This window comes from Mustelus asterias, chromosome 2 (assembly GCF_964213995.1).
Source record: "Mustelus asterias chromosome 2, sMusAst1.hap1.1, whole genome shotgun sequence".
In the NCBI taxonomy this organism is placed as follows: Eukaryota; Metazoa; Chordata; class Chondrichthyes; order Carcharhiniformes; family Triakidae; genus Mustelus; species Mustelus asterias.
Window position 1 is genome coordinate 159,084,022 of NC_135802.1, and position 13,566 is coordinate 159,097,587.

Genomic DNA, 13,566 nt, shown 5'->3' on the forward strand with positions numbered 1-13,566 from the left:
GGGCCAAATGGCCTCCTCCTGCTCCTATCTGTTATGTTTCTATGTTTCTGTGTCTGCGTGGGTTTCCTCTGGGTGCTCCGATTTTCTCCCACAGTATGAAAGACGAGCTGGTTAGGTGCATTGGCCGTGCCAAATTCTCCCTCAGTGCACCCGAACAGGCGCCTGGGGGATTTTCACAGTAACTTCATTGCAGTGTTAATGTAAGCCTTACTTGTGACATTAATAAATAAACTTGAAACATAAATGCAGAAGTTCTCCCTTTTCACTGGGATCAAGACATCTGGCATGTGCCACTTTGGTTTAATTTAACTTTAAAACTGAACGCGTTCATTGGAAATGTTGGCAATGAAGATTAAAAGGGATTAGGTTTCTGAAAGCTTTGGCAGGAGATAAACATGCTTAGCGCCGCCCAATAAGGCCTGGACATCTTTTAAAACTTTAAAAAGATGCACAGCATTGCTCACGGCACTTTTCAGGGTTATAAAATTGGAACTATTGGTTCAAAAACGTATTTTGTAAACTTTTCATTGTGCCTGAGCTGCAGAAATGAACTCTTGTCTTCTAATGTACTCCCAAGTATCCTGTTACTCGGTAAATACAAGCGACTCTTTGTACAACTTGTTAATCCTTGTATTGGAAATGAGAACACAAATGGTTACGTCAGTCTTCCACTGTTTTTGCATTTCAGATCTCTGAAATGACTAAGAAACTCTTCGTGTTGGAAAGTAATTATTCCAGGCATTGCAAAGCTGGCACTAAGCTGGAGGTAAGGACACTTTAGCCTTTCCACTCACAAAGACTTTTGCGGTTGCGTAGTTTTGGCTGCAGGCAGGCTGGGGTTTTTCCATCGAGAGAGTAATCGGCAGAAAGCTGCCATCTGGCACAGAGGCAGAAAGGTAGCAAGCTTCTACTTCTCAAGTCTCTCATCAATCCTGTGCCGTGGTGGAGACATTACTTTGCAGCTTTGCCAGGCTTCCAGAGAAGAACAATTTCCCCGGCACAGAGGCAATGTCACCATAGCGGTGACCTGGCACTCCTGGCAGGAAATTGTCTCCTGGGCAATCCATGTCAATTCAGAGCTCCCCCACTACCGTGCGGTGCTGTGCTTGTGAGGACCCTATCTCTCCACACTGCACATCTGACCCAAGAGATACGCCACCCGTACTACATTCCTCCCCCACTCCCACAAATTCTTTACCTCCACCTCTGTTATTGCAGAGAATCATACAATCCCTACAGTGCAGAAGCAGGCCATTTGGCCCATCAAGCCTGCAGTGACAACAATCCCACCCAGGCTCTATCCCCGTAACCCCATGTATTTATCCTGTTAGTCCCCCTGACACTAATTTAACACGGCAAATCAACCTAACCCGCACATCTTTGAACTGTGGGAGGAAACCGGAGCACCCGGAGGAAACCCGCGCAGACATGGGGAGAATGTGCAAACTCCACACATGAGTTTGGATCCCTGATGCAGCGAGGCAGCAGTGTTAACCATTGTGCCACCATTTTATCTATTTTACTGCTCCCTCTAATTTCATTTGGAAAGGGTTTTGCTCAGAAGGATAATAAACAACTGTAGTATTTTGGGATTATCTACAGGTTAATATTGATGCTCTGCTATTTAATTACTTTTGAAGATTAAAGAGCATGTTTTGTAGAATCAAAGAATGGTTACAGCATGGAAGGAGACCATTTGGCCCATCATTTTCATGCCAGCTCTTTGCAAGCACAACTCAGCTAGTCCCATTCCAGCTGCCATTTTTCCATGTCCCAGAGGAGGGAAAATGCGTGCGGTTAGGATCTGGAGTGTGGTGGAAGCAGGTTCAATTGAAAGTTTCAAATGATTTTGGATAATTGTCTGAAGTGAAAAGGAATACAGAGTTACTCTACATCCCCAGTAGTATTCTTGTCCTGAACAGTTCCTAGCCCCATCCAATGGCCAGGTAGTGATTCCTATGGTGTGTGTATGTGGGAGTGTGATCTATTCCTAGCTTGGGTCACTGTCTATGCGGAGTCTGCACGTTCTCCCCATATCCGTGTGGGTTTCCTCCAGGTGCTCCGGTTTCCTCCCACGGTCCAAAGGTGTGCGGGTTAGGTGGATTGGCCATGTTAAATTGTCCATTAGTGTCAGGGGGATTAGCAGGGTAAAGATGTGGGGTTACAGGGATAGGGCCTGGGTGGGATTGGTGCCGGTGCAGGCTTGTTGGGCTGAATGGCCTCCTTCTGCACCATAGGGATTCTATGATTCTATGATCCAGCGAGTGTGACTGAGGCCTGGGAGCTGGGATCGCTCTGGGCCTCAGCACGTGATCTCACTGCTCGCTCTGCCTCTCTGTCCCCGCACACCAATCCCGGCCTGAGCAGAAATCGGGGCTTCAGTACTTTACAAATTTCATCTGCTTTGGAACAAGAGTTAAAAGGCTCTGCAATGTGACAAACAATTTACTTCCTCAGACCGATCTCCGGAATATAGAACAAGACACTGAATCTAAAGATGAAAGAATCCGAGAGGTGAGAGAGTTCAGTTCTTTAAGTATAAAGAAATCTCTTTTGGAAATTGTGACATTCTTGGCATTGAAAGAGTTAGTTAGTCAGAGACAGTTCACATTAAAGCCTAATGAGCTTTGAGAATAAAACACAGTGGCACAGTGATTAGCACTGCTGCCTCATAATGCCAGGGACCTGGGTTCGATTCCCAACTTGAGTCACTGCCTGTGCAGAGTTTGCACGTTCCCCTCGTGCTTGCGTGAGTTTCCTCTGGGACATGGGCGTCGCTGGCTGGGCCAGCATTTATTGCCCATCCCTAGCTGCCCTTGGAGGGCAGCTCAGAGTCAACGACATTACCGTGGCTCTGGAGTCACATGTAGGCCAGACCAGGTAAGGATGGCAGATTTCCTTCCCTAAAGAACATTAGTGAACCAGATGGGTTTTTCTGACAATCGACAATGGTTTCCTGGTCATCAGTAGATTCTTAATTTCAGATATTTTTTGTTGAATTCAAATTCCACCATCTGCCGTGGCGGGATTCGAACCCTGGTCCCCAGAACATTAGTTGAGCTTCTGGATTAATAGTCCAGCAATAATACCACTAGGCCATCACCTTCCCCCAGTGGCCACGCTAAATTCTCCCTCAGTGTACCTGAACAGGCGCTGAAGTGTGGCGACTAGGGGATTTTCATAGTAACTTCATTGCAGTGTTAATGTAAGCCTACTTGTGACACCAATATACAAAAACCTGCAAATAAAATATGCTACACTGTCCTTTGGTATTTTTAACAATCGATAAAGATTGTGATTAATATTGTATCAGCTCCTTTGATACAGAACGGGTTATGATCCTGATTCAATCCCTGATTATTGGGTTACCCATGTCTAAAGTATCTCACTTAAAAATCAACTCCCCCCTGCCCTCACCACTATCCCCAAAATATCACCCAACACTTGTCCTCAACTGCTTCATATCAGAGAAAGGGTTAAGATTGCAGTGGTTCTGTTGATTTTCTGTACTGGATATCCTCCTTTGGGTTTATCTCACTGATTACCCCCCTGCAAGCAGACCGCACATTGCTAAAATAGGACTGCTCCCAGACCTGGGCGAGTACAGCATTGTCCAAGGATCGGACAAGTAAGGACCCATTAAATAAAAGCAAAATACTGCGGATGCTGGAAATCCAGGATAAAAACAGAAAATGTTGAACAAAATCAGCAGATCTATGGAGAGAGAGACAGAATTACCAGCCCGCTCGCCTCGGGAATTGGAGTGGGCGAGGGGGGAACATGGAAAGATCCGTTGATCTCGGGTGGGATTTTAAAAAAATGTTTATTTATAAGTGTCACAAGTCAGACCATCCCCAACAACATTTAAAAATCAACCACATTGACTGTGGGTCTGGAGTCACATGTAGGCCAGACCAGGTAAGGGCAGCAGATTTAAAGTTTAAAGTTTATTTATTAGTGTCATAAGTAGACTTTCATTAACACTGCAGTGAAGTTACTGTGAAAATTCACACTTTGGTGCCCGTGCGGGTACACTGAGAGAGAATTTAGCATGGCCAATGCACCTAACCAGCATGTCTTTCAGACTGTGGGAGGAAACCAGAGCACCCGGAGGAAACCCACGCAGACATGAGGAAAATGTGCAGCCTCCGCATGGACAGTGACCCAAGCCGGGAATCGAACACTGGTCCTGGTGCTGTGAAGCAGCAGTGCTAACCACTGTGCTACCCCATTTCCTTCCCTAAAGGATGTTAGTGAACCAGATGGGTTTTTACAACAATGGATTCCAGATTTTTATTGAATTCAAATTTCACCATCTACCATGGTGGGATTCAAACCCGAGTCCCCAGAACATTACTCTGGGACTCTGGATTACTAGTCCAGTGACAATACCACTTCCCCCTTGACACAGGACACAAGACAAAGGGAGGTGTTACGGAAGGTGCTAATCGTGGCACAAAGGGCAGATAGCAGAATGTGTTAATAGCGGAACAGGGGTTAGCGTTGTCTGGTACAAAACATGTCTTTAACACTCTGATGGTGAAATGACAAAGTGAGTATTGAAATGATAATCCGAGTTCTGTGTAATAACGTCTAGTGATCTATTCGTGATTTCTAAAAAAAACCTGAACATACTTAAAGTTGTTGAAAGAAAAAATAGCAAGCTCATATTATGTTGAAAGCATTTATCCAAAAAAAGGGAAGGCAAAGAATAATTCAGATTCTTAATCCCAAATTGGCCCTGAGGCGCAGTGAATAGTGTCTCTGTTCAAAACTGTGGCAAAACAGGTTAAAAATGATCCGCTGATTTTTCCATCTTTTTAGAAGTCTGTCCCATATCAGAGAGGCAGGGCAATTGGTCCGGACTTTAAACTGATCCAAACGGGTAAATTAACCAACATTAAGGCTGTTGATGATGAGTCACTGCAGTGTGCAGTAGGCTGACCTCAGGCTGACAGCTGTCTCACGCAGGCGTCATCAGACTGCTGCTCTCTGATTAAGTCATCATTTAGGGATTTGATCAAAGTCACGAGGACTCATGTGAAAATAATCCACTTGTCCTACTTCATTCCCAAACAGGATCATGCATGTATTGTCTGCGCATGAGTTATCAATGCGGGAAAGATGCATTCGGAGTGTGGGCTGCAGGTTCTTGTGCAGAGAACAGCAGGGACCTCCACTATAAATCCTTGATGTTTGTGTTTACAGATCTCGATTATCCAACATGAGTTCTGCAAGGAATAAGACATGTTTTAACAATTTATTGAGTGGGATAAACAACTCTCCTCAACTGGGATGCCAGATCATCTGGCAAGCTGTTAACATCGTTTCTAAAGATGTCACAGCTGGTGATGGGAGCTGTTTGGGAATTTTAGCTGCCATGTTGGTGGCTAGCTAATATAAGCAAAACCAGATGAATGTTTGGGAAGTTACAGGCAGTCATTTGAGCTGAGGCTCCTGTAATAACCACCTCGAGCTTTGCTCTTCTCCTGATTATGAGTTAAGTCTTGGCAGTGCACTCAGTGAGTAATTTTACAAGTTAGCACTGGTGCCAGGGAGCCACTTTAATGGGTGACACGGCGGTGGGAATGGATGATCCCATCGGCGGCCATTGCAACATGCCGGGTAGATAGTGCCACCCAATGTATCCTCATGCGGGGAAGAGCATAACTAGAAAGCCAACAACGGAGAAATCCAATGGAGAATTCGGAAAAGAACTTCTTTACCTAAGGAGTGGCGGGAATGTGGGATCCGTCATCACAGGGAGTGGTTGAAGTGAACAGTATAGATGTGTTGAAGAGACACAAGTATAGGGTGACACGGTGGCACAGTGGTTAGCACTGCTGCCTCACAGCGCCAAGGACCTGGGTTCGATTCCCGGCTTGGGTCACTGTCTGTGTGGAGTTTGCACATTCTCCTCGTGTCTGCGTGGGTTTCCTCTGAGTGCTCTGGTTTCCTCCCACAGTCCGAATGGCGTGCTGTTTAGGTGCGTTGGCCATGCTAAATTCTCCCTCAGTGTACCCGAACAGGTGCCGGAGTGTGGTGACTAAGGGAATTTCACAGTAACTTCATTGCAGTGTTAATGTAAGCCTACTTGTGACACTAATCAAAAAGCTCTCAACCAAGTGGGAAAGACTTTCTGTGAGTTACTGCTGACCACTAACTCTGGCTTCACATCTCAATGCTCTGTTTGTGACTGCGGACAAGGCACTGAGATGTGAAATTAACCCTCGAGGCATCAGCATCCTCAGCTCCAAGTTCTTTTTTAAGCATATCTTCACCTCCTTTTTCCCTTTGGGGAATGATGGTGGAAGCATTTCCAAGCTGATCATCACTGAACCACATCATGAACACTTGTTGCATGGCCACCAAATCCTAGTGTCAGATTCGAACCCAGAGCTTCTGGTTCAGAGGTAGGGACACTACAACTGCGCCACAAGAGCTCCAAGTAATTCATCTACAATTGCAACTTTCTAACAAAACAACATAGAGCACCATCCATCCTTCCAATTGTTGAACCCCATGAACCACAACCTTTTATTAGACTGTAAGACCATACAATGTCGGAGCAGAAGTAGGCCATTCAGCCCATCGAGTCAGCACCGCCATTCAATGAGGTCATGACTGATCAGATATAATCCTCAACTCCGTTTCCCACCTTATCCCCATAACTCTCAATTCCTTTACTGACTAAATCAGCTCTGCTGCAGCGAGAGGAATTAGTTTATCAATTCAATGATCTTTCATCAGGGTAGAAATGGTAGCTATAATCCCATAAGACTATAAGATATAGGAGCAGAATTAGGCCATTCGGCCCATTGAGTCTGCTCCGCCATTCTATAAGTTTCTCAACCCCATTCTCCTCCCGCCTTTTCCCCATAACCCTTGATCCTCTTACCAATCAAGAGCCTATTTCTGTCTTAAATACACTCAACGACCCGGCCTCCACAGCCTTCTGTGGTAATGAATTCCACAGATTCACCACCCTCTGGCTGAAGAAATTCCCCCTCATCTCGGTTTACTCTGAGGCTGTGCCCTTGGATCTTAGTCTCTCCCACTAATGGAAACATCTTCCCCATATCCACTCTATCCAGGCCTTTCAGTGTTTGGACGTTTTAATGAGATCCTCCCTTATCTTTCTAAACTCCATCGAGTACAGGCCCAAAGTCCTCAAACATTCCTCATACACCAAGATTTTCATTCCTCTGGACCGTCTCCAAGGCCAGTAACTGTTAGATAGACTAGTTCAAGTGACATTTGGATTTTGGACTTTACTTAAACATAAGGACATGATTTTGTGGTTAAAAGGCAGCTGTTTGCTGAGGCAGTTCATATTTGGAGGGTCAGGAAGGCAGATCCAAAGTTAAGATCTGATAGTCTTGCATTTTTTTTGTTATCATAACAGCTGCCAATAAATATCTGCCAGACTGGGAAATCTGGATGCCAGGCTGGGCTCCAAACCTGATTAATTTTGATGTTACTTGTGAATTTGTTTCCAGCTAAACCATACCATTGAAGCCCTGTGGATAACAGCGGATGAATTAGCTGATAGAAAAGTGGTGAGCATTTCAAAAGGGGGGGAGATCTGGGACTCATTTCAGCTGTCACTGTGACGTGAAGAATGTTCCATTGGGTCAAACGCCCCGGGGACGATCTTACGAAAACAATCCAAGTGCCGAATGTGCTTGAACACGGGAGAGAATTGTACCCATTTTCTGGGCGAGCTTCCAGCCGCAATCGTACGGCATTTAGTTAAACAAAAAAGGCACAATGCGATTCTCACCAGCAGGGGGAGGGGGGGGTGGCACAGCCTAATCTCACCGGGAAGCCAGCTACTGAGCTTTAGGGGCGCCATTGTGCAGGCACCCCGACCTCTCAGTACACAGTGTCCACACAGTATAGTGGAGATCTTGTGTCACTGCCCCCCGACCCCCCCCACACACACACACACACACAGTCATTGGGACCCGCTCCCAGTGCCTGGCTCCCCTACCCCTCCAGACATTACCCTCCCCACCCCCCAGGACAACTCCCTCCTCTCCGTCCCCCTGCTGATTGCCACCCTGGACATCGCCCTCCCAGCTGCCGATCGTTGCCCCAGCCCCCGATCACCGCCTTGACTGATAGCTGCCCCGGCTGATTTCCCCCCCCATCCCCAATCACTGCCCTGGCCGATTGCCTCCCAGTCCCCTATGCAGAGTCCCCGCCTTCCCTCACTCCCCCTCCCCAGGAGCTCTCCCCGCCTTGTCCCGACATGGCCCTGCCCCCCCCCTCAGGCTCTGCCCCATTTGGCCCCATCCCAGCATGCCCTGCCCCCATCAGGCCCTGGCCCCACCCCAGTACTGCCAAGGTGTCTGGTGTGCAGTGCCAGGGTGCTGGGCTGGCAATGTCAAGCTGGCACTGCCCAGGCAGCACTGCCCGATCCTGCCCCTGGACACCCAGGGGGTTTCTATGTCCTCTGTTTCCACTGGGGAGGCCATCACATCTGGCCTCTGGTGGTGGGGACCATATGTGATCCTCGCAGGTGACGACCTCCACTGACGAGTAGGTAAGGGCAATGAGCACGGACGATAGTGTCCGGGACTCCTTTGTTATATTTAAGTAAAGTTTTGAATATTGAAATCTATTCGCTGGCAGAACAGTGCCGGTAATATTGCGAGAAGCGAGCCCAACTTTTCACCTCTCGCCTGATCTTACCAGTTCACCATGTTGATTGACTGGTGGGACGAGCCGGTAAGATAGCCACCCCCCCCATCTTAGAGTGGCTAATGTTTCCACAATGCACAGTGGTTCACACTGCTGCCTCACAGCGCCAGGGACCCAGGTTCAATTTTGGTCTTGGGTGAGTGTGTGGAGTTTGTACGTTCTCCCCGTGTCTGCGTGGGTTTCCTCCAGGTGCTCCGAATTCCTCCCACACTCCAAAAATGTGCAGGTTAGGTTGATTGGCCACGCTAAATTGTCCCTTAGCATCAGGGGAACTAGTATGGTAAAGCTGGACTTTAACCTGGCGTTGTGAGACTTCTAACTGTACCCATCCCAGTCCAACGCCGGCATCTCCACATCATAGTGTGGTAAATACATGGGGTCATGGGGATAGGGCCTGGGTGGAATTGTGGTCGGTGCAGACTTGATGGACCGAATGGCCTCCTTCTGCTCTGTAGGGTTTCTGCCTCTAATGCAAAAGGCCACAAGATGAGAAGTCTGGACCTGAGCTGGAAAGGGTCTGGCTTGTTTCTCTGCTGTCGGCTGAATCTGATTCACATTTTCATAAACATTTCTGTTCGTCTCCACCCATTGCTACATCACACTCCTGGAGAGCGGTCACGGCTCTCTGCCGCGGCTTTCTCTGCGACTCAGTGGACTTGTTTGTTGGACTCAACAATGGGCTATGTGTCTGCAGCTGCTCAGTGGGCAGCACTCGTGCCTCTCTGAGTCGGAGGGTCGGAAGTTCAAATCCCACTCCAGGCACTCCGAGCGGTCTGAGTCACTGGTGCAGCACTCTGTGCGGGGTGGATCTTGTGAGGCTCGGCACTGGCAAATGCTGAGACGTTTGCTGCTGTGATGCTTTGGAAGGCCTGACCCATGCAAATGTGCGGCAATTGTCCAAAGTATGGGCAGGTTTGAGTTGCCTGGGCAATTATATCAAATTATATCAGGAGACCTGTTTGATATTTACACTGGAATCATCCTATTCATGTCTGGCACAGATCCGTGATCATATGAAAAGTTGGGAACTGGAGTAGGCCATTCAGCCCCTCGAGCTTGATCCACCCCTTGATAAGTTCATGGCTGATTGGATTTTGGCCTCTGCTCTCCTCCACAACCACTGACTCTTTTGTTGATCGAAGCAAGATTTAAGGGTCTGGGCATCTCTCCTCAACAATGCAAAGATAAGCAATATAATGCTTATTTTGTGTCCCGTACTGAACTAAATCAATGTGGTTGTGTTTTTGTTAGATGGACATTCTACCAAAGACGTGTTCTACACAACAGATAATTAGCAATTGATATTTCTTTTATCAAGGACTTAACTATGAGGATTGGAAAACTACAAATAGAGATAAAGGAAAAACATGACAAGCTGACAAAGAACAGAAAAGAGGAAGTTGTAGATGTGCAAGTAGCAAACACGCCTCAAAGGTATGTCTTTAAACACATCGAGAAAGTGGAGTTGAAGCCAAAGATCAGCCATGATTGTATTGAATGGCAGTGGATCATGCTTGACAGGCCATCTGGTCTATCCCTGCTCCTATTTCTTGTGTTGTTGTATGTGTGACAGCAAGTTGGAGTACTGGAGCATAGCATTTGCACCATCTGCTGATTGACTGTATATCAATCCATGATAATGTCCCATATCTTGGGGCTAAAGGGATATGTGGGGGAAAGGGGGGATCAGGATATTGAATTTGATGATCAGCCCTGCCATTGACGCGGGCGAGATGGGAACATTTGGAGAATGGTGAAAAATCAACTGACTTTTGGCCACTCGCCAGATCATAGAAATCATAGAAACCCTACAGTACAGAAAGAGGCCATTCGGCCCATCGAGTCTGCACCAACCACAATCCCACCCAGGCTCTACCCCCACATCCCTACACATTTACCCACCAATCCCTCTAACCTACGCATCTCAGGACACTAAGGGCAATTTTTAGCATGGCCAATCAACCTAACCTGCATATCTTTGGACTGTGAGAGGAAACCGGAGCACCTGGAGGAAACCCACGCAGACATGAGGAGAATGTGCAAACCCCACACAGTGACCCAAGCCGGGAATCGAACTCAGGTCCCTGGAGCTGTGAAGCAGCAGTGCTAACCACTGTGCTACCGTGCCACCCACTGGCAGGGTTGCGGAAATCCCAGCTATTGTGACTGTATAACTGCCACTTCCTCAATCTGTGGTGATGGCTGATAGTCCAATCTCAAGATAAATCAGAAACTATCAGCTTTTGACTTTACCCTGAGATCAATTCACCGCCTGGGTATGATTGTTGATTGCATTGTGTTGTGTAGCAAACTTACAGGAACTGTGTCCCTCCATTCCCTCCACAATCACTCTCATCCCTAAAGGATTAGAGCAGTGACTATGGGGAGGTGTTTATTCAGTAAGTACTCACCGTTTAAAATCGACAAAACATGTTGAACAAAGGTTGGACCAACTTCTTAGAATCGTATGATGGAGCACAGACAGAGGCCATTTGGCCCATTACACTGGTATCGCCTCTTTAATGGAGTTAAACAATTAGCCCCATTCCCGATAGTCCTGCTCCTTCGCTGTAACACAGTCATTTTTATTTTCCCTTCAAGTATTTATTTTAATATTCTTTCAAGGGATATGGGTGCCACTGGCTAGACAAGCCCAACACTTATTGCTCTTGAGAAGGTGGTGGTGAGCTGCCTTCTTGAACCGCTACAGTCCGCGAGGTGTAGGCACATCCACAGTGTGGTTAGAGAGGGAGTTCCAGGATTTCCTTAGTGAAGGAATGGCCGATATATTTCCAAGTCAGGACGGTGAGTGGCCTGGAGAGGAACTTCCAAGTGGTGGTATTCCCATGTATCTGCTGCCCTTGTCCTTCTAGGTGGTAGTGATTGTGGGTTTGGAAGCTGCTGTCAAAGGAGTCTTGGTGAGTTGCTGCAGTGCACCTTGTAGATGGTACACACGGCTGTTACTCAGCATCGAGGGTGGAGGGAATTAATGTTGAGGATGGTGGATGGAGGGCCAATAAAGTGAGCGACTTTGTCCTGGATGATGTTGAGCTTCTTGAGTGTTGCACCCATCCAGACAAGTAGAGACTATTCCATCACACTCTTGACTTGTGCCTTGTAGATGGTGGGCAGGCTTTGGGGAGCCAGGAGGTGAGTTACTCGCCGCAGTATTCCTAACCTTCACTTTTGACTATTACCACTGAATCTGCTTCCGCCACCCTATCAGGCAGTGCATTCAGACCACAGCAAGTTGCTGCGTTAAATAAATGTTATCTCTGTGTTTTTTATTTGTCAATTCTCTTCAGTCCATGTTCTCTGGATACCGACTCCTCTGCCAACTTCTCTTCCTTGCTGCAGCCCAGCTTTGCTCTCATTTAGCTGTGATAGATACAAGTTGTTTTACTGGAGGGAAACTAAGTTGCTGTTGAAGCTCTGTATCACTAATCAAGGTCAGGAGATTGCTCCGAGTGGCTGGGTTGTGTGATTGTGCAGCGATTAATGGGAACTCTGTGTAAGCGCAGGGCAGCTGAGGGACCTGATGTGCCACAGACTCTATACCTGTAGCAACCAGAGGGCAAGGCAGTGGCCTCGCGATATTATCACTGGACTAGAAACCCAGAGACTCAGGCCCCGATTTTACTGACACACCTGCCCCGAAATCAGGGCGGGCGAGGCTCGCAAAATAGCATTCTCCATTGGCCTCGGACGTGATCTTACCAGCCTCAGGTTGGCGTACAGGTAAAATCCTGGCCTCAAGAGTCGAGGGATCTGGGTTCGAATCCCAACACAGCAGATTGTGGAATTTGAATTCAATGCAAATCTGGAACTTAAAAGTCTAACAATGACCATGAAACCATTGTCGGCTGTCTGGTTCAGTCCAATGTCTAATATGGAAGGAAGTCTATTGTGCTCAACTGGTCAGGAGTGGCAGAGTGGATAGCGTCCCTGCCTCTGAGCCAGATGCTTTGGGTTCGAGTCCCACCCCATGGCTTGATGGTCAAGGAAAGTATGTTCATAATGCGGTCAAGCAGGTTGGGGCATGTCAAATCCTTCCAAACACACCAAAGGCTGGCAGTAAGAACGGGAGCGACACCTGGTCAGCCAAGCTGAGTGATCTGTAACTGGGTGTGTAAATAAAACCATTATTCTTCTTAACTGAGCAGGCCCTCAGAGCCAGTGAGGCATCAAGCCCTGTTCAGAGCCCGGAGTTGAGATGCACTGGACCGTACAAATTAGGAGCAGGAATGGACCACTTGGCCCCTCGAACCTGCTACTCCATTCAATGAGATTATGAACACTTGAAATGCTCCAGCATACAAGGCTACAGACCAAGTGCTGGAAAAAGGGAGTAGAATAGATAGATGCGTGATGACTGGCGCATTGTTACCTCAACCCTACAATCCCACCTACCCCCGATAACCTTTCACCCTCTTCATTAATCAAGAATCTATCCAGCTCCACCTCAAAAAGATTCATAGACTCTGCTTCCATTGCCTTTGCAGGAAGAGAGTTCCAGACACTCACCCACCTCTGAGAGAAGGAGATTCTCCACATCTCCATTCTAAATGAGCAACCCTGTATTTTTAAGCAGTGATTCCCCCTCCGGTTCTAGAATCTCCACACAAGAGGAACCATCCTCTCCACACCCACCCTGAGGAAGCAGAGGATTTCCCTCTGGATCATTTAACTATTTTTAAAGAAGGTTAGTTTTTGCTTGGATCTTGTGGCTGCCACCTAGTACCGACCGCATTGTCAGGGTTTTAAAATCGGCGTTCTTTCAATTTAAGATGTCAGTCATAGTCGGAGAGGGTACGGTTATGAGTCTATGGCCAGGATTTTCCAGCCCCATCATAGTGGGAT

At 47.3% G+C, this 13,566-nt stretch overlaps 1 protein-coding gene across 1 annotated transcript in view; it reads left to right on the top strand.

The window, feature by feature from the left end:
- The first annotated feature begins 407 nt into the window (after positions 1-407).
- Positions 408-13,566, top strand: part of LOC144480344 (uncharacterized) — a 54,797-nt gene continuing 41,638 nt past the window's right edge. The window contains exons 1-5 of the mRNA XM_078199731.1: positions 408-591; positions 689-766; positions 2,458-2,514; positions 7,500-7,559; positions 10,025-10,140. Coding sequence (XP_078055857.1) covers positions 547-591; positions 689-766; positions 2,458-2,514; positions 7,500-7,559; positions 10,025-10,140 — 356 coding nt within the window. The 5' untranslated portion in view covers positions 408-546. The remainder of the gene's footprint in view (positions 592-688; positions 767-2,457; positions 2,515-7,499; positions 7,560-10,024; positions 10,141-13,566) is intronic.